Source organism: Perognathus longimembris, chromosome 7 (genome assembly GCF_023159225.1).
Source record: "Perognathus longimembris pacificus isolate PPM17 chromosome 7, ASM2315922v1, whole genome shotgun sequence".
In the NCBI taxonomy this organism is placed as follows: Eukaryota; Metazoa; Chordata; class Mammalia; order Rodentia; family Heteromyidae; genus Perognathus; species Perognathus longimembris.
This window is the reverse complement of record NC_063167.1, coordinates 12054195-12075661: the sequence shown is the minus strand read 5'-3', so window position 1 is coordinate 12075661 and position 21467 is coordinate 12054195. Positions and strand designations below refer to the sequence as shown.

The 21467-nt window shown below is 51.4% G+C and overlaps 1 protein-coding gene across 1 annotated transcript in view; it reads right to left on the bottom strand.

The window, feature by feature from the left end:
* Vwa5b1 (von Willebrand factor A domain containing 5B1) overlaps positions 1–18901 on the bottom strand; it is a 52606-nt gene extending 33705 nt beyond the window's left edge. The window contains exons 1-4 of the mRNA XM_048350385.1: positions 18741–18901; positions 3800–3962; positions 1568–1720; positions 547–817 (exon numbers count right to left, since the gene is read on the bottom strand). Coding sequence (XP_048206342.1) covers positions 547–817; positions 1568–1720; positions 3800–3938 — 563 coding nt within the window. The 5' untranslated portion in view covers positions 3939–3962; positions 18741–18901. The remainder of the gene's footprint in view (positions 1–546; positions 818–1567; positions 1721–3799; positions 3963–18740) is intronic.
* Between the last annotated feature and the right edge of the window lie 2566 nt (positions 18902–21467).

The window sequence follows — 21467 nt, the reverse complement described above, 5'->3', positions numbered from 1 at the left end:
TCCTATCCTTCGCTGGGGATGAAACTTTACATTTATCTGGAAGATTCTGCCAGTGACCACTCGGTTAGCAAAGCATCTGTCACCTGCTGAAATGTTCATGCTTCTAAGCTAGCGCTGGTTGCTCAATTGATGCCACTTGGGCCATCCCATTACCTTGCCCCCCACTTCCTGGCATTCACAAATCACACCACAAGGAGAAATCTGGGTTTCACCTTTGCCCTTGTCAAGGGCACAATGCAGAGAATTGCCAGGCTGCTTTCAGGCTGGGGGTCCCAGTGGAACAGGGCTGTGGAACCCACAGCCTTCCTGACACTCGGCAGCCTAAGGCTTGCTGGTTCTTTACCTATGTCTTCCATCAGAGCAACTTGGAGGCCCATGAGAAGAAGTTGACCTGTGTTTTCCTGCTGACCTGATGGAAATAAACACATGGGGCCCACTCAGGGGCGCCAAAGCCCTCAAACCTCTGGTTCCCTGATTCGCTGAGGTCTTCATGTCCCAGTGAGGCCCTGCCTCTTCTGCTGGGCTGTGTGAACAGGAACTCCTTACCTCTGGGCCTGGTGGTGGGGTGGGCTGGAACTCTGGGTACAGAACTGGGGCACGGTGGGGGCGCAGACAGCTGGCAGAAGAACCCTCACAGCGCCACTGGGCAGTGTGGGGAGCTCTGAGGAGGTGCTGATGAAAATGGTGACATTCTCCAGGGGGGCGATGGTCCCCAGGTTGACCACGAACAGAATCCGCTCTAAATCCTCATCCAAGGCCACCTTTCCGGGGGTGCAGGGATGAGAGGCGATAGAGACTCCTTCTTGCAGTGTGTTTCCTAAAGGCCAAGCTGGTATCAAGGGCGGTGCCTTTATTGTCTCTGATACCCCCACCCCCCATGTTTGCTGTGTGATCTTTGCTGGTTCATTGGCTATAAGAGTCTCACGGACTTTCGTGCCGGGGCTGGCTTTGAACCACGATCTTCAGATCTCAGTTTCCTGAGTAGCTAGGATTATGGGTGTGAGCCACCTACACCTCATGGAGACCTTTCTTAGCACATCTTTCTTAGACCTTGAGCCAATCTACCTCGCTCTGATTCTCAGATTCCTTGGTAGCAGAAACCAGCAGCCATACTTTGAGTATTTCTGGAGGTAGAAGCACTGGGCATGTACGTTCCCAAGGGGGAGGGGCTATAATTACCTATTACACTCCCCACCAGAGGTGGATCTCTAAGCTCACACTGTTTGGGAGCAGCAGGCTAGGGAATGGAGATCCTGGTATGACTTATCCCATAGCCTAGAGCTGGGCGATTTGCTTTGTTCTTCTCCATAGATGTCTTCCAACCCCCTTTGCTCCCCAGAGTCCTCTGATTCTACCATGCGTTGGCAGTGACATCAGGAACAAAGAGCTGTTTTCAGACCAGGAAGTTCAGGCTCAGAGATGGTAGTGATTGGCTCCAGGTCAAGGATTCCATTCCAGGATTCCTGGCTCTCCTTCCTCGCTTTCTCCACCCTGATTTAGTAAGCCTGTAAGGCTCTAGTGCCCAGGCACCTTCCAGCCAGGCCTGGGCCCTTCCTGGTCTCCTTACTTGAGATAGATGGAGGTCGGACACGAGAGACTTCCAAGCGGCTGGTCTCCAGCTTGGATTTGTCCTTGATCTGCACAGTCACTATGCGGTCAGCGATGACTGCCTCAAAGCCGATCACTGTGGTCTGCTCATCCAGGGGATACACGAAGAGGCCTGGTGGAAGGGGGTCCAGCATTGTAGGGTGCTCCGTCCCCACCTTGCACAGCCCACTCCCAGAAAGGAACCTAAGATGGGTAGACCTTGCTACTGCTAAGAGGATCCCGAAGACAGCCAGGAGCTGGGGCCAGTACTAGACATGGCAGCTGGGCCTGGCTCCTGCCAGCTCTTCCTCAGCAAAGCCAGAACTTTTGGCTTTCAAACACAGAGTGGAAACCTGGATTGTCCTGAGGTCTGGTGCACAGGCCAAACAGAGCACATGGGAGACGTGGGTCTGCTCTGTAGCCACTGGCCTTGCCACCAGCCCGCTGAGGGTGAGAGCCAGGGAAGAGCTGGACCAGGGCTCAATCCAGGACCTGCTCTGTCTTCTAAGCCAGGTGACCTTCACTAGCCACCTAGGCAAACCCACAGCGCCATTGTGAGAAGCGTAACTAGCCACTGTTCATTGAGCTTCATGTTCCATGATGTATACCACACATTAAAAAAAAAAAAAAAAAGATCTGCAGGCCACAAGGCAAATAGCTGAGGGTCAGATTTAAGCAAAGGCTTAGGCTTGAACCGAGAGAGAGAGAGAGAGAGAGAGAGAGAGAGTGTATTACTACAGTGGTTTTTGTTTTTTTGTTTTGTTTTGTTTAGACCCAGGCTGCAGTACCAAATGGCCTTCAAGAGGTGCTAAGCATAGTGTATGAAGAGCTCATTTAGTCCCCTGTCTAGCACAGTGAGCCTTCCACAAACCCTGACTTCCTGTCCCCCAGAGCCTCATTTTTCTCATCTGTAAAATGGGAGCACATGTTCCTCTTGCTCTGAGTCCACCGGAGGGCCATCTCAAACTCCTCCAGCCTCCTGAGCCCCAGCGGAGTTCCAGTTTCAGTCTCTTTCTATAGATTCTCCCTGACAAAAGGGCAGAACTATTTGCTCCGTGCACATCTCTAGGGGGAGGAACATTCCCTGCAGGATTGTTTGGGCAGTGTTGGCTTCTAGGACAGCACAGTGGTGTTGGAGGGAGGTGGAGACTGGGCGCTGGTTTAGTGGTTAGGAGGCTCCACCATTGCCAATGGGAAAGGAGCGTTGGCCCCAGTGAGCAGTGTGTGATTTACCAAGGACGCTGGAGGCCAGCACCTGGCCTCACTCTGACTGGCCCCCCTGATGAGTCACTTTCACGGGCTGTTTTCCAGCCTTGCTGTCCTTCCTCTGGCATTAGCTCATTGGCGGCTCTGCAGTCTCAGATGTGTGGACAGCCAGAGGGGCACCCTGACCTTGAGGGAGAGCATGGCTTCCCCAATATCGTTGGGAGCCAGAGCCATTGTGTGGGTGGGGGTGGGGGCTCCTGACTTCTCCTTGGCTGGGTGACTCTTTGGAGCAAGTGTAAGACTGATCTATCTATCTATCTATCTATCTATCTATCTATCTATCTATCATCTATCTATCTATCATCTATCTATCTATCATCTACCTTTTTTTGGCGGGGGGGTGGTCATAGGGCTTGAACTCTGGGCCTGGGTGCTATCCCTGAGCTCTTTAGCTCAAGGCTAGTGCTCTACCACTTGAGCCACAACGCCACTTCTGGTTTTCTGGTGGTTAATTGGAGATAAAAGTCTCATGGACTTTCTTGCCTGGGCTGGCTTTGAACTGTGATCCTCGGATCTCAGCCTCCTGAGTAGCTAGGATTACAGGCGTGAGCCACAGCACCCGGCTTGCAGGACTGAGATTCAACAGGCAGAGTGGACCTTGTAGATACTCTGTAGGTGGTTTGAGACAGTCAGCTGGGGCAGAGGAGCCTGGGCTGAGCCTAAACCTTGGCTTAGATCTGACCCTCTGCTATTTGCCTTGAGGCCTGCAGGGCCAACCAGGTGGATATAACTATATATATAATATGATATATAATATCTATGAAATAGATATTATATTATGAATATATTTATATATAATATTAAATACAATACACACATATGTGGAAACAAAGATCAGTGGTCACCTGACTTTTCCAATGTCAACCTCTCAATAAGCATCAGGACAGGGTGGGGCCTCAAGATGGAGGAGGAGCCCTAGGAACCGCCCCCCGACCCCCGTTCTTACCCTGGAAGGGCTGAGCCTCCAGATTGCCATAGGTGAGGGAGGCAGTCAGGCCCAGGGCGTAACCACTGACGAAGGAGGTGACATCAGACGCGGTGAGGGGCAGGGCTGCCCCCGTGATACGGTTCAGCAGGCCAGGCATCCCACCAGCTATTCAACGCGGGGCCTGCAGGACACAGGGCAGGCAGAAAATGGGGAGAGCCCCCCACCCACATCTCTAGTTACTTTTCCTGTTTCTGGCTCTCTAGACAACTAGAGGTGATTGCCTTTGTTTTCGAGGTTTTGCCAATTTCCCTCTCTGTGTGGGTATCTCCACTGCAGTTGGGTTATGAGGGGACACAAGAAGCACCCAGAAGACACCAACAAGAAGGGCAGCTACCACCTCTTCAGGGGTGCAGGCCAAAAGCCAGGAAGTCATTGCTATTGCCCCTTTCTTGCCACCTGTCTCCTTTACTTTGCTCAGTTTATCCCAAGGGTGATCGCTTGTCCTTGCATCCTTGAATTCCTTCTTTTTCTGGACCTCAACTCTTTTTTTGGGGGGGGGCGGTGCTGGTACTGGGGCTTGAACTCAAGGCCCTGCACTTTCACTTGGCATTTTTGCTCAAGGCTGACACTCCATCACTCCTCTAGCTGGAAGACTAGCCCCACGCCCATCTTGTGTCCATCCAGCCACCCCCTCTTTCTCTTTCAGGATCAGGGAGTACGCTCTCCGCAGGAGGACAGGCTGCCCTCGCCCAGCAGCTTAGGGGCCTCCTTCTCCCTAAGAGTCCATTTTCTCTTCCACGGTGTATTGCTATCAGATGGTTGTTCTGTACTTTGTTCTGTCAGGTTGTCTTGCCCTCATCTGTTACCATCTTTACCACACATGCTCCTCACGTGTGCTTATGGTTCCCATGGGTTAATGCTGTTCATGGACCCCTCGGAGTCCACTGAGTGAATGAAAGGATAACTAGCTTTTCATCCTTCCAACACGAATACCTTTGGTTTCAGAACAGTGTGTCATGTTCCCCGTGTCTGAGGGGGGTACGTGAGTGGGAGCGAAGTTCAAGGTCATGTCAGTCTGGGATTTCCTGTGTTTGAACCAGGCAAAGCTTCCCTAGGTTGGTGGCCCGTTGCCATCTACGTATAAGACTGCTCAGTGAATATTCATTCTTCTGTCCTTTCTCCCGGAAAGATGCTGTCCTCCTCTAGGTCCTCTTCACATCCTCAGGTGCTCCTCCTCCCCGCTTTCAGGCCAGCAGAGTCTTTTGTAATTACGTTTTCCCTTTGTGGCTCAGCCTCAGACAGCTCTCTGGCTGCCTTATCTCCTGATAGGCTGACTGATAACTGGAGGCAGATAGAGCATTGGGATGGGGCTGCTGGATCCACAGTCTTCTATGGGGCGTTTTCTGTCTTGGTGGTCTGAATGGAGCTTGGTTCCTTCCAGGGACAGAACAAGATGGCGGAGCCTATTTCCTGACTGAGCCCCTTCTATTAGCCACACCTGCCTCTTCCTCTCCCTGTCTCCACTCCAGTCTGGAATGCTGATTGGGAGAATAGAACTCCAGGGGAGCCAACACGCAGATGTGCAGTACACTTGGATTTAAGCTGCAGTACATTGGAGGTAGAGTCTTTCCAAGGTCTCTTGCCCCACCCACTCTTCCCACCATGCCCTTGCCAAGGAATGACACTTGGGTGAGGATGTCTGGAAATAGAGGCTGGACTCGCTGTTAGGTGACCCACTCTCTACTGATCGAGAATAGCAGAACCTCTTAGGAAGGGTAAACTTCAAATGCCTTCATGTCTATTTTTCCTCAATGAATCCAATACCAATGAGCACCAACTGTATGCCCAGCCCTGATTTAGCCACTGAGGATATGAAGATAAGGCACAGATCTGTCCTCCAGGAGTTTATAATCTAGTAGCAGAGGAAATTTAAAAGTGAGAGAAGCTACAGTGACAGAATTTATCAAGCAAGGGAAATGTGCCAGGCACATTTAATCCTTTCAGAACCTTATAAGGTGTTATTTTCGGGCAAGCAAGGACATGAAGGCCTTAAGAGAGATGTGTTGGTTCTGAACACGAGTTAGGGGTGTTGTAGCACAGATGGGCACGGGAGGTACTTGTGTGGGACTCGCTCCTGGGAGAGCTGTATTTCCTTCCTCGTCTGGCCTCAGGGACAGAGGCAAAGCCACCAACACATCCCAAGGTCAATGTGAGAGACCATGGCTTGGCTATCCTTCTCTACCTCCTTCCCTACCTCCTTCCCAGACATGCTACACAATCTGGGCAGGTTCCTTGTCTCTTACTATTCTGAGTCTGGATGTTGGCTAGAGAGGTGAGAGGAGAAGGAATTGAACAGGACTAGGGCTGGGGCTAGGAGAAGAAGAGGAGAGGGCCTTAAAGTGCCAGCTGAGCTGGTGGCTCACGCCTGTAATCCTAGCTGCTCAGGAGGCTGAGATATGAGGATTAAGGTTTGAGGCCAGACTGGGCAGGAAAGTCTGTTAGACTCTTATCTGCAATTTAGCCACTAGAAAATGGGAAGTGGAGCTGCAGCTCAAAGTGGTAGTGCACTAGCCTTGAGCAAAAAACAAGGACAGCACCTAAGCCCTGAGTTCAAGCCCCAGGACTGGCAATTTTTTAACGAAAGAGTCATCTGTCTTAGCCCCAGGGAGGAACTGGGGAAGGCAGGAGGATGATTTTTAAGAAGGAGGTATCCTGATTATCAGTTGGGTCCCATTTCATATTCTCTGAGAGGCACACAGAAAGATGGGGATGATTTGAGGGCAATGGAGTATATCTCTTAGGTGTCATGTTGGGTTGAATGGGGACATGAATTCTGCATGGCTTCCTGGCTTGACTACTAAATACCAAGACTGTGTCTTGGTGGCCTAGAAGCTATGATTCACAAGTGACTGCTGTCTATCTGTCTGGAACATTATTTCTATGTATACCTGGCTCAACGAATATTTGTAAAGTGAAATGAGTGAGTGAATCTGTGGACGAATGAGTAGATGTCATTCACTCGGGGCTACTGGGCAAAGCAAGGCAGGTGTGAGCATAGAAACAAGAGGAAGTGATAGATAGACCCCCTTCTGGTCTCCTCTACAGCAGCGGCTCCATTGTTCCTCTACAGTCTGATCCCAGTGGAGCAGCCAGAGCTGGCCTTTGAAGATCTGGTCACGTGACACCAAGGCTTCTCCCTTCTGACCTTCCTCTTGATGTATTTACTGTAGCCTTTGCACTGGTAATGCCCGCTCCTGGATCTCCACACGGCTCCCTCACTTATCAAATTACAGAGCCTGCCTTCAATAACTTGTCTTCTCACAACCCTCCCCCTACATCGTTCCCCTTATCCTGCTCCACTTGCGTTTTCTTCCACAACCCGTGTCACTATCATTACAGATAAATATTTATGGCGCTTGTCCCTTGTCATCGGCCTCTTGTCTACGGGCAGGGATGGGGCCTCAATTTCTCACTGATGAATCTCAAACATCTTGAACCTGCTTGTACTGACGGTTTGGGGGCAGGGGTGGAGACAGTTTTTTTTGTTGTATGAATGAATCCATTGCTGTTTTCAGTGCCAAACTGTTCCTGCTTTTCCCCATTGGTGCAGCTGAGGGAGAGACATCATCATCGGGACCCCAGGCCCTGGGAACGTCTTAGAGAGACTATGGATGCTAAGGTCACTGGATTTGCCATTCCAGTGTTTACCTGTCAGGTCTCCCTTCCCCACCTGCACACAGGTCTGCACCCTCCTTGTAGCAGACACCAACCCACAGGGGTGCTCTGTTGTTCCGGCCCTGGCCATGGTCTGTGTTGCTGGTTCTCTTGTGTGCGCCCTGCAGCCCTAACTCCATCCATATTCCATGGGCTTTCCTGCTTCTGTGAGGCTCCTTTGAGTCTCTGCCTCCTGGCCTGGTGTCTGCTCCCAGCCCCCTCTCCAGCAGGGCTGCTGAGTCCTTGTTGCTGCTAGCATCTAGCGGGGGTGGATGGCCTCCTTGCTTCCTGTGGCTCACATGGGCCCTGAGTCCCCAGGGCCTTTCCACCCTCCTCTGTATTGATTGGCATCTCCAAGGTTCTGATTGCGCACCTTCCTTTTAGTGGAGAATTGGCTCCTGGGTCTCAAGTCCCCCAGTTCCCAAGTCCTGCCAGCATCCTGGTGCTGTTCATATGCCTGGGACCGGAGAGGGCTGGGGCCTGCTGGTCAGTAACCATTTCTTCATCCCAGCTGCTCCCTCCTTTCCTCTCCCATGCCTTCAACTTCGCACCCCAACCATGGCAGCTCTTCCTCAAAGCCACTCACTTGCTCCGAAAGCCCAACCTCTCACCACTCCCTGGCCTTCTCTGCATTTTTCTTTAGCATCGACACCGGCGCCCTGCCCTAGTATACATTCTTATATATGGTTGGGTGCTTTCCCCCATTCCTCAAGAGTATAATTCGGCAACAACAGAGATTTTTTTGTGTTTGTCCACCACCATGCTGGCCACTCCCAGCCAGGCACACAGTAGATCCTCAAGAACTATTTGCTGAATGGCCAAAACCCCATTCCATATACTTTGTACACACAATTTTATAACCTGTCTCAGAGACAGGCACTCCCACAGACAAAACACCAAGGCTCAGAGGGGTGAGGGAACTTTTCCAGGACCACGCAGCCAGTAAATAATGAGGCTGGGACTTGAACTCCTAGACAGCAGGACGACGGCACCCATGTGTGTAACCACAGGCTGCACTGCCTTCTATAGCAGGCTTTCCTCCAAGCCTTGGTGGTTCTCATGAAATCCTCCCTTCTCTACCCCCTGCTTTGCTTCTTCATTCTCTCCTGGACTGTCTCTGCCATCTCCTAGCTGTTTTCCTTTTGGTCCTGTCACCACACACACACACACACACACACACACACACACACACATACACACACGTGCACACTCATGCCCTCGTGCTTGTGCATGCATTTCACCTGAGCCAGCTTCCTTGATTATGTCTAACAAGGCCAGTCAGACTCCTTGCACTGCATTCAAGGCTCCCCCATGGGGTCCCCATCTCTGTCCATTGTCACCTGCACATCCTGCATGCTCACTTTCCTCCGAATGCTCCCATCTCGTCATGCTCCACACAGGCCAGATTCTTTCCCACAGTGAAGCCTTTTCTGAACGATGTGGCCTTCTCCCCTGCCTTTCTACATCCTCGACATCCTCGATCTATCATGGAAGGCCCAGTTCTGCTGCTCCGAGCCCCCGGGGAAGCCTTCCCCCCACTCCCATCCTCCTCTGGATGCAGCCTCTTCCGGGCTCCCATAGCCTGAGGGCCCTTGTCTATCACACCTGCATCCTGGGGTGCCATGATCACCCACCTGAAATGTCTCCCGGCGGGGCTGTGAGTTCTATAAGAACACCATGTGGGACTCTATCTGTTCCCCAGCTTCCAGAACAAAGGAGGAACTCAAGGAGAGGCTCCTGCCAGGTCCTCGTGTTTTGTTGTCATTGCTGGTGTTCACATCTAACCCTACTTTGCAGGTTTAGAGCAATGCCAGGCCCAGTGTTTCATAGTTAGCCAGTGGCCAAGCTGGAGGAGAACCAACCCCACCCCCCCCATATTTGGACAGGCCTGTGGTCTCCAGCCTTGTGTGGCCAGATGGCAACTCCTGTGTCAGGGCTCCTGGGCCTGGAGAGAGGGGCCTGAAGCCCCCTTGCTGAAGGAATTCTTTTTTTCAGAAGGAGATTGGAAAGAAGATGGGTCCCAGTCTCTGGAGCCTTGCCTGGCATTAGAGTCCCCAATAGCCACTTCCAGAGTAATTGGCCTACTTGTGGTGTGGGGCTGTGTTACTTCTCTGCTGGGTAGCCCTGAGCCCTTAGACTCCTAGGCCTTAGCTTCTCTGCTGGGTAGCCCTGAACCCTTAGACTCCTAGGCCTTAGCTTCTCCAGTACAGTGCCTGGACCTTGACCCAAGATCTAATCCCAGTGACTGCTCTAACAGGGCTCGAATCTTAAGGCTGAAATCTACCCCTCTGCTCAAAACCCAATTCACGGGTAGCCCAGACACAGCATAGACGGCTCCCTGACAGAGAGCTGCTCTGGAAGTTTCTCTCCCATCTTATGGCCAGAGGCAGTCAGATCATGCTTCCAAAGAACTGGGGTTCACTTGACTTGATTGGGCTCAGCCAAGCCTGGGCTAGACATAGTCTGTGCCCACTGCGGGTAAGTTTGGGCTCATCTGCCCGCTCACCTCATGCTGGGGCTCCTGGTCCTTCTCACCATCTCGGATCCCTCTAAGAGTCCACCCTTTCATGGCCCCCGGAGTCCAAGCCCTGCTCACGGAGCGGTTTCAACACTCCCTGGCTCAGGTGGTCTGATTGTTCTAAGCTTCTAGAATTCTGGGGCTCTTACATTCTAGTGTCGTTCCCCTATACCTCCTGACCAGGCCCACATCCAGCCAGTATAGGTGACAAATCCACTCTTTGTCCCCCCAACACCCCATCATGTCTATCGTACTCTCCCACTGGTCAGGACCTCCTGCTGTTTCTCCATATTCTCTCTTCTGCTGCACCTGGCCTGACTCAGAGTGCTGCCCCACAACTCCCAGGGCCTCTTCACATCCCCCAAGGCCCAGCTCAAAGCCTGCCCCCCTCCCCACCTTCCCATGAAGCCTTCTCAAGGTTCTGTACTGCAGAAGGCTGACCCCTCCCCCGCTGTCAGAGCTGGAGCCCCTCATTCCATCTGCCATTACCCATGTGCTTTGTGTGCGGCCACAGGATGTGTATGGAGTACCTACTATGTGCCAGGTGCTATGCTAGACCCAAGCAGCAGTGGAAGACAATAGGGACAGAGTTGCTGCTCTCAGGTCTTGTAGCCTAGACCCCACCTGCCCAACCAAGTGCTCTTAGCACCCAAAACTCAAGGCAAGAACTCTGCCTGATTCTGCAATGTCAGGCTCATAGTTGATGCTCAATAGTGAGTGTATGCCTAGAACGTGGGAGACCTTGGCTTCTAATACAACAACAACAAAGCAAAGAGACACAAGAAAGAGCCAGGAATGGTGACTCACCCCTACTGTCATCCCAGCTACTCAGGAGGTAGAGATAGGAGGATCATGGTTTGAAGCCAGCTTGAGCAAAAAGATAGTGAAATTGCCATCTCAAAGAACAAGCTGAGCGTTGGTGGTTCACACCTGGAATACTGGCTATGTGGGAGGCAGAGGTAGGATCTGAGTTTTAGGCCAGCCAGGGGGGAAAAAAGCAAGAGAGTCCATCTGAAAAATAACAACCACCAACGAACAATGAATGAGCCAGGTATGTTGGGTCATGTCTGAAATCTCTGAACCAGGGAGGCTGTGAGACTAGAGAAGGAGACCCTGTCTCAAAAACACACAAGCAAACAAAAATGATGAATGGATGTTCTTGTGCTCTTTGTGTTGAACGAAGCCTTGGCTATGGGTCCATTGAATGAATCTCATACTGGGGACATCCCTCTCTTGTGGTTCAAAGCCCATCGAGTCCATCCCAGAGGCAGCCATGGGCTCCTTGGGTGGTGTGATGGGAGAAGAATCAGGACAGAAAGTGCTCAGGCTTCTCAGGGCCTCCTGTCCCCACATTGCCTGAGAGCCTGGAGTCCAGCCAGCGCCGGAATCTACAACATTCGGCCCCAGGAGGCGGAAGTTCACCGTCGCTGCAGTTTCCAGCTAAGAGGCTGCATCTGAGTTGCCAAAGAGGGAGAGAGAGAGACCCTTCCTCAGACCACTGGGGGCCTTTTTGGCCTTGATTCTTGTTTGTAAAGATCTGGGTGCTCTTATACAGAAATGGTGGATAGATACTGGAGTCCCTGCCTGTGGAGGTCCTTCAGAAATGAGCCCATGGTGCTAGGAAGATTGGATTGCATTTGCACAAACTCAGTTTACACCACCTTTCCAGCGGCAACTTTGAAGGAGAACTTGATGAGCTGTCAGCACCACCACTGAAAGGCACTAAAATGGATCCCCCTGGGTGGGGGAGGGTCATCCCTATCTGGCTTCCTAGGAGCTCATGGGATGATGCAGAAGGATGGCTGTTCTGGAACTTTCTCTACAACTACCCTCTTGCACTGGGGTGACTGAAGATTCATGACAAGTGAGAGCTGACTAGAGAAACTGCCTTTAGGATGCTGAGTTCCCTGCCCCAAAGCATAGATTCTGTCTTTGAATCAGGCACTGTGCTAAGTAATTTATGGGGATTATAACACTTCAGTTTTCAGGACCCTATCAGGGTAAGGTTATCTATAATTTACTTAGCCTTTTAGTGGGACTGGGCATTGAACCCAGGACCCCAAGCATACTAGGCAAGTGCCCTACCACCTGGGCCACAAACACATGTCTTTTCTTATTTTATTTTTGACGTAAGGTCTCACTTTCTCAAATGGGTGCTCCTCCTGCCTTTCCTCCCAAATAGCTAGGATGACAGACATGTGCTGTCATGCCCGGCTTGTGAAACTTTTGTTGTTTCCTTTCATTTTACAGGCAATCTAAGTGAATAATTGAGTGGCTAGGAAACCTACCCAAGGTCAGAAAGCTAGTAAAGGATGGTCTGGGAATTGAACTCAGGCAACATCGTTCTGGTGCCTGTGCGTTTATCACATGCCTCAGCAACAACCCAGAGCAACTGTAGCTCTTATCTCTTACAGGAGCAACAGAGAAGGGCAGGGATTAGCTGGCCGATATTCAGGCTCCATGTGGGCCACAGGTACCTGCTTCACCTGGCCCAGTCTGATCCACGAGAAATGCCCACCTGCCACCTAGAACCCTTAGGTTGAAATGTAGTTACACGAGGGAAATGCCATATACAGCATCTGTCTGGCAAGAGGCTTTGTCCTGGAAAGGGAGAGGTGAGCTGAAGGGGCAGAGCTGGTCAAGTCCTGATTCCCCAAAGCTTGTGAGAAATCTTAGAAATGGGCTATCTTAGAAAAGTTGTCCATGGCTGGAAAGATAGAACACAAGAGAATTAAAAGTTGTGAGGGGTCTTCGACGCAGCCCCTGACCAGAGAGTACTGTCAGATTCACTGGGAGTGATCAACTAATCCTAAACAAGAATCCATGGACTATGCAAAGTGTGTGTGTGTGTGTGTGTGTGTGTGTGTGTGTGTGTGTGTGTGTGCTGGTACTGAGCTTGAATTTAGGACCTGGACTGTCCCTTAGATTTTTTTTTTCTCTCTACCACTTGAGTCACATCTTCACCTTTAGCTTTTTGCTGGTGAACTGAAGATAAGAGTCTCACAGACTGAAGAGTCTCACAGACTGACCTACCCAGGCTGGCTTCAAAGTGCTATTCTCAGCTCTCAGCCTCCTAAGTAGCTAGGATGACAGGCATGAGCCACTGGTGCACAGCTTACAAAGCAATTTATTATCAAATGCTTTGACATCCATGAATAAATTTGAGCTCTAAGAGAAGGAACAAAATAAAGACTTGCATCCCCACTGAGGCTCAGGGGGAGCAAGGCAAGAGCAGAGCTTTGTTCCTTAAAGCTAAGCTGGGCTTGAGAGAGGCAGAGGCTGATTCTGTTGGGCACAGGAGAGTCTGAGCTGCTGATCAGAGCTGAGTGCTAGAGGCTTGGTTTAGGCATTAAGACCCTTGAAGAGTTTCTGTCCAGGATGACTTTCTGCCCTACTTCCTGCTCGTGTTCTAACAGAAGTGTTGAGGCCCCTTAACACTCGAAGAAACCTGACTGTGGTCTCCATGCTGTTGGACAGATCTTCCAAACTCTATACTTGCTCTGTGTACTCTTGCCCTCCCTGAAGGCCTGATGGGCATTGTGCTTCAGCCAATGAAATGTGTGGGAGTGAAATGTGTCACTTCCCGCTGGAAGCCTTAAAAGCCAGTGTGTGATTGGCCATGTTCTGTTTCCTGCCAGCGTGATCATGGGGGGCACTTACCCATGAGGAGCCTCTGCTAATCTGAATCTAGGAGTGATGGCATTTAGTGATGACAGGCACCACTTGCTTTGGACCTGCAACAGGAGCAGGATATTAAAATGTTGCTTCTTGTTCCTGCAGCATAAGCAAACTTTGATAGAGATGCTATAAATGTTTGGGCTCTGATCAAAGATGATAGCCCTAGGAACAGAAACCACAATTCTGGGAAGGGAGGGAGAGGCTGTAGGAAGAGAAGACTGGCTGGTGGATCTTCTAGAATACGGCTTTCATGAAAGCTGAGATTTTTGTGGATCTTAGCAATTGCATCCGCAGTACTCAGGAGAGTGTTTGTCCATAAACGGGTGCTCATTAAATGTTGAATAAATGAACGAATGAGATGCAGGCAATACAGGAACAAGAGACCTAAAGGACTGAAGGAATGATTCTGGAAGAGTCTGAGAGCCACTGACTTATTCATTCATAACTTACAAATGTTAAACACTGATTAGAGCAAATCCACTTCAAATAAGGACCAAGTTTTCATATGAAATGGTGCCAAAAGGGTTTTCAATTGGGCTTTTTGTTTTGAAGAATGAAACTATTATATATATATATACATATACATATATATAATATAATATATATCTTGTGTTGGACCAGGATAAGATAATAATCACAACTACATGTTAAAAGTTGCAATGCACAAAGAACAAAAGATTGGGTGGGTAGAGCATACGTTTTCTGAACAGAATTATATGGTGGCATGCTATGAGTTTTTATTTCATATTTCATTGCCATAGCATGATTTCCTATCACAAATTCACAGTCATCCGTTTCCTCTTCTTCCACCATTCATTGGCCTAACTCCCAGGTTCTCATTTGCCTATGACCATGGGACGAGAAGAGCTCTGTGACTTCCCTCTCTATTGGCCTCATTAAATTCCAGAACTTTTGCAAGGTTTCAGCAATTTCTTGGCTCCGTATGGCTAGCTGCTCACTCTCCACAGCAACCACAGAGCAATCAGTAGACGTGAATGTTGACTGGGGGGCAGGGATTGGCAGGCTGTGAACAAGGAGAGATGTTATCCAGAAACCACTCCCCTGCCCCCGCCCCGCAATATTGAGGATTGAACTTAGTCCCTTGCACTTGCTAGGCAAACATTCTACCCCTCGAGCCACACTCCCAGCTCTTTTTGCTTCAGATTGTTTGCCAGGGAGGATCTCGTGCTTTTGCTCATACAAATCTCTGATCACGATTTTTCCTACCTCTGCCTCCTAAGTAGCTAGGATTCCAGGCACAGAACACCACTGTCAAGCCCCAGGAACCACTTCACAAAGCGAGCAATTCATTCATAGTATTCTATTATGATAACTTAAAAACAAACAGGCAAACCAGGACCCACAACGTCGCATCTGTGCAGTCTCCTGCACCGGGTCTGAACAAGGGATGGACAAGACAATGGCAAACGAAGTAAACTCACCTCTGCCCTGCAGCTGCCATTACCTGTAGCCCCGTCCTAGGCTATGCTGCTGTTCCCCTGTGTTCCTGTGCCACTGTCTCCTTCCCATGGAAGACAGGTCTCAGCCTGACAGGCTGAACCCAGTGTGGTGACAGGAAGGAAGGACAGTCTTTATAGTGAAACCCCCTGGAACCCTCAGGAGCCGTCATCGCCCATCATTGAGGGAAGGGCACTGAGATTGAGCAGGATGGGGATCTCTTCAGATCCCACAGTAAGGATTCAGGAAGTGAAGATTCAACTTCTCAGGCTTCTGGATGGCCGGATCACTTCCCTCTTCAGGACTGGCTGTGTCTTTCTAACAGACTCAGCTCCCTGGTGGTCACCCCATCCATCTTCTGTGTCTAACCACATCTTACCCTCTTATTTTTACCATTTTTGCTGAGGTTTACCCCATGCAAACTACCACCCAGAGCACTGTCACCCAGCCCTGTGTTCCTAAACCTACCTATCCTGCCAAGTTCTTTCAAGACCTACCTCCTCCATGAAGCTGGTCGGCATCTTCCTCTGAGCTCTCTCAGCATCTAGGGCAGGCCCTAATATCTCCTCTATATGTGGTACAAAGGCTCTTCTTGGTTCTACATCTCTCTTTGCTCAGAAAGCACAGGGACAAATTGTCCCAATCACCTCTAGCTTCCTTGCTGGTGAAATGACTCCTCCATTTGCATCTTGTTCTCCAAGATTCCTTTTCATTCTGTGTGTGTGTGTGTGTGTGTGTGTGTGTGTGGTGTGTGCCAGTACTGGGGCTCAAACGCAGGGCCTAGGAGATGTGCCTTAGTTTTTCCACTCAAGCTCGGTGCTTTACCACTTGAGCCACAAATGGCTTTTGAGTGGTTAATTGGGAATATGAGTTTTAGGGACTTTCTTGCCTGGGATGGCTTTGAACTGTGATCCTCAGATCTCACCCTGAGTAGCCAGGATTATAGACATAAGACTGGTGCCTGGCTCTTGCCATCATCTGTAAAGTTGGGATGACACTGGACATCAGGGTAAGGGTACCAGGTAAGGGCCTGGGGCAGGCAGGTTCTGGCCCCTTATCTAGCTGCCCCTTCTCTGTAACCTTTCCAAGCTCATCTTCAGGGCTAGGACTACAATGAGGCAAAACCCCCTCAAGTTTCCATTTCAAGCCTTTCTCCTTTGCCACCTCTTTCCCTCCCACCATGGCTTACCCTTACCCTGCCATGATGCCTGGGTAGCTGTACTTCTGTTCAGGAGGCTGAGATCTGAGGTTCCAAGTTCGAAGCCAGCCTGAACAGGAAAGTCTACAAGACTCTTATCTCTAAGGGACTGCCAAAAAGCCAGAAGTGGTGCTGTGGCTCAAATGATACAGCACCAGCCTTGAGATAAAGCCCAGGCTCTGAGTTCAAGCTCCAGTACTGGCATAAAAACAATCAAATCTCAAATCCAAGCACACTCCCCATGGACAGGGGACATAAGTCTTGAAAATGGATTATTGTCCTCTTCCTTGCCCCCCCAGACCACAGACCCTGGAAGACATTAACCCAACACCTAGCTCAGAGCCTGGCATCAAACGGTGCCCATCCTCTTCCCCTTTTCCACTGTAGCCTTTCTGTTTATTCCCACTGACTGACTCAACGTGAGTTGACTGGGACCTCTTGCTCATACCCCATGCTCACACCCAGCCACGCACGATACCCTTTCTGGGCTCCCTAGTTCTATCTCTGCAGCCACATCATCTCATTAACACCTCCTCTTTCAGGACATCTTCTTTGATCTTCACTGGGAACCCCTGATCCTGACCGTCTCTTCCTAAGGAACCCAGAAGTTTCCTCTGTCAGTCACACTGCTGGGCAAGCAAGCACCGCAGGAGAACTAAGGCAGGAAATGTTCTCCAAAGAGTCTCCACAAGGAAGCTGGTAGGATGAACAGGTTCATGCGCTGCTGTGAACTGGAGCCATCCTTAGTCTACCCACCCCACCAGGCCATTCTCTTTATCTCACCAGGAAGGTCTGTTGCCCCTGGGCTTGGCCTGGCCTAAGGCTCCTTCCCAGTAGAGGTGGAACAGAGATGCCTGTGAAATCAGCCTGGCCATTGGTGACTGGAGTCTGTGTGGTGAGAGGTGACTGGCAGGGAGGAGCTGAGACAAGCCCAAGTGGCCTACAAAAAGAACAATCTGGACTTGAACCTGGGTGGGAGCCCACGGCCACCAGGGACCCTCCCCAGGAGCTCCCTTTTCCAATGCAGTTGGCCTGGCACAGAGCCACAGTCGGCATCATTTGGCAGCTAGCGAGTGAAGGGGATAAGAAGAAGAGCAGCCATGAGACAAGAAGGGACAGAGATTCCTCCTTCTGGGCCAAGGGGGTGGCCAGCTTGGTTAAGAGCAGGCCGAGGGAATCAAAATGGAATCTAAGCCTCTCCAACCAGGGTATCTGTGCCATCTGCCTAGTACTACCCATGGTCTCCCACTATCCTTCCTTTGGCACCAACGACTTGACTAACAGCCTGGTGGCCAAAGGCTGGAGGACCTTTCGAGAGCTTCCCCTGGCCTAGACCTGGAGCGAGTTGTCCTCCTATTTGAAAGGCCTTGCCTTTCCCAACTCCTGAAGCTAGAGCTGGGGAGAGCGCTCAGAGTCCCAGGCACCCCCAGGACAGGACTCTTAGCCCACCTCATACCAGAGAAGCAAGAGGGTCTGTAGCCCCCTCCTCCCCCACGAGGCCCCAGTGCCCAACTCCCTTAGGTCCTGGGGTGCTATCTGGGATGGATTAGAAATAGCCAAAGCACCACCCGGAGAGGGATGCTCGTGGAGGCCGGGTGACAAGGGCACTGGAGTCACGTGTCAGGCCTTGGGGCTCCTGCATATGCACAGAGACCTCTGCATATGTACACATACATGCATGTTTGCACACACATTCTTAAATCCCTGTATACCAGCAGGCATAGGGCATCCCATACATGTCCCCCCAACATGCAAATGTGCTTATATATCCACACCCCACAGCCCCCTCGCTAGCACAGGTAGCTCACTCCATAAAGGTACCCCACAACCCCACCCACACAAGTGCCTTTCACACTGCACAGGCTCTCATCTACACATGTCGTACACACACACGCACGCACACACACACGCACACATATTTGGGCTCAGCCAACCACAGGAGCCTCATCCCCTTAAGTCCTCTGCAGTTCTCCTAACCGATGTGAATTCAGACAGGTGGTCCTAGGAAATAGACTAGTGTCCCAGCAGAGAAGGTGAGAGGAGCAGGATGAGGGGGAGGGGGGGGAGAGAGAGAGGGAGAGAGAGAGAGAGAGAGAGAGAGAGAGAGAGAGAGAGAGAGAGAGGCAGGGAGGAAAGTGCCCATTGCTCTCTGGTAGGGAGGAGGGGAGGCAAGGTGGTTCTGCTCCCTCCCCAGGCCCCCCCAACTTGGTCTGCAGCCCGGCTGCATTGGGACAATCCTGGGGCTGCCTGCTGCAGGAGACATTATGCTGGGACTTGTAGACAAATGTGCGGTGTTACCGGACCCCACGCTGGGTGTCATGCCAACTCCCCCCACCATTGACTTCCTCCCACCAGCCCACCCCCAGAGCCCTCTCAGTGCAGAGCCCCCTTACCTCACAGGAGCCCAGGGACAGGGACTCGGGGCTCAGAGAAGAGTGCGTACTCAGCCAGTGGCTTTGAAGACTGCCACACTCCAGGCACCCGGAGGGCAGTGCACCAGCCTGGCAGCTGGGGGTGAGCAGCCCGCAAGGAGCCTGGCCGCCCTGGGGCCCTAGAGGACAGTGCGGAGATGATGGGGACTGGGAGATGGTGGGAGAAACAGGTGGCAGGGATGGGAGGGGGAGAGGGGGAAGGAAGGAGGGGGAGGAGGGAGGAGAGACAGAGAGGAGAGAGACAGAGTCACGGGAGGAGAGGAGGAGTCACACACAGATAACAGAGCTACCCAGAGAAGAAGGAAGCAGGGGAGAGAGAGAGAGAGAGAGAGAGAGAGAGAGAGAGAGAGAGAGAGAGAGAGAGAGAGCAAGCAAGCAACATGTGGTTTCCTGTTCTCACTTCTAATGCTGGGAGCTCCTGAGCCCCTCCCCACGTAGTAAGCACATAGCATCCACACCCCCACACACTGAACACTGCTACTCACAGACGCGCACTTTGCCAAACACTCCCGGATGCACGAGAGCACACACCTCCCCGTCAGGGCAGCTCAGTGTGGGCCCCTCCTCCTCACTCCCCCCAGAGCCCGACCAGCTCTTACCTTGGCCCAGAAAGCAACATGTGTCCATGCAAACACTCCTTCCATCCACTGCCTTAGCAGCCACCTCCCTGTGCCCAAAGATCCTGGAGGGCACCCTGGCTGGGCTCCAGTGTCCAAGCCCAGTGCCTGCTGCCAGCTTAATCAATGCCCACATTGCTGTGGCTGTTCAGGTGGCCTGCAGGAAGCATGGCCATTTGTTTTGTCAGAGCGTAACCATGACAATCACCCCATGCATGCACGCACGCACCAGTGTGCTGCCTCCCCTCTCCCCTCCCTCCTTCTCCTGGGCACAGGCGGATGGGAGGCCAGTTAGCAGCCCAGGCTAACTCCTGCAGGAGCTGATGAATATCAGGCTTGGCCTCAGCCCCTCCCCTGGGGGACAGCTCTGCCTCCAAGTGACTCCACAATGTCCCTGGGAATGGCGCCCCCCGCCCCTAGATCCCCTGTCCCCTTGCTAGTCTGTTTTTTTTTTTTTTTTTTTTTTTTTTAGCCAAGTGATTCAAAGCTGTCACTCTGTTTGCCCCCACGAGGCTGTGATGCAACCAAGCAGATGGCTTTGGTGACTGTGGTCTCGGCAGCTTGCCTAGGCTGTGCCCATCCAGCCGTAGGGTCCTAAGCCATGGCTGGCCATCTCAGCCACGACTGATTCACAAAAGACATCTCTAGGCTTTGAAAAAAGTGCCTCTCCTGGAAGTATGGCTGTGGGCTACAAAGTTGGCCAATCTAAAGTGTCAAGGGCTTATCGTTATTTTAAACAATAGCAACAACGAGAAACGGTTAAACTGCCAGCCAGGAGATGCGACAACACTTCAGTTTGAATGCAGTCTGAAGCTAAGGGTCCTTCTGGAGTTAAGAAGACAAGCACCTCTCACTTTATCCTTGTTTAAAAAAACCCAATTTTCATGAGAAATTGTGGTTTGGAAAGGTGAAATGGCCTGACCAAGCCACAGGGCTGTGAAATGGCAGAGTAGGGTTTTGAACACCCATCTGTTGGATTCCAACACAAGCAGGCTCCCTGCTTTCCCCTTGGCCTTTTCTAGTGGTCACTGTGTGCCAGGCACTGCACAGAAGATGTAGGAGAGGTATATTCTCACTTGCTTTATACCAAACACTGGGAGAGAAGTTCATTTCCTACACACTCATTTCCTAAATGAACTCCAAGTGGTGAACTGACACAGCAAGTGGAAGAGTCGAGATTCAAGCCTAGGTCTGTCTGACTGCTTCTCCAGACTGCCGTCTTCGCCGCATACCAGGCCATGTCTAGAACAGGCCTCCTGCCCCTTTCCTGCACTCTCTGCAGTCTGAGGATACGTTAGTGATGGTGAGTAGATGCGATGGAGCAGAGATGTCAGCCTTGGGAAGCTCAGGGGCTCCCTCCTGGGGTAACATGGCCTCCGTCTACACACCAATGGGTCTAGCATTAGGAAGGCAGTCACACCTCAGGATTTCTAGATCATCATTAAATAATGACCGGGAGCCCCAGGTCTTGTCCATCTTGGTCAGCGAGGATGGTCACCCCAGCACAAGAACTTCAGAGAATGGTCAGGAGAGAGAGGCTTGGTGGGGGGGGGGGGCGGCTGCTGAGCAGAGGGAAAGGAGGGAGGTAGAGAATAAGGAAAGCTAAGCATGCCACAGGAACTTCTCAGATTTGTCTGCAGCCCCTCTGAGGGCTCACTGGGGTGTGAGATTTGCCTCCAGAGGGAAGCAAAATCACCCTTGTGTTTGGAGAATGGAAAGCTTTCCATGCCCTCCGAGGACTGGCTAAGGGACAAGGCTAAGTTCCCTGTGGTTCAGTTCTTATACTCCACCATCACGAGCCAGCGTGATGATGAACAGGACAGGGACTTCCGGGAACTGGGTAGTGGTGGGGACAGGATGAGCCCCCCCTGCACCTGTGACCTGATTTCATCCTCTTTGCCATCCAGTGGGGGCGGGGGGAAACTGAAGCTGAGAGATGAAGAGATTGACCCAGAGTCACAGCCAAGGCAGAGCAGTTCTGGGTTTCAAACCTAACCCCTGCAGCTCCTGAGTCCAGGGTCTTACAATAAGTGAAGTTACAGTGACCAGGAACTTCTTTTCGGCTCCATGG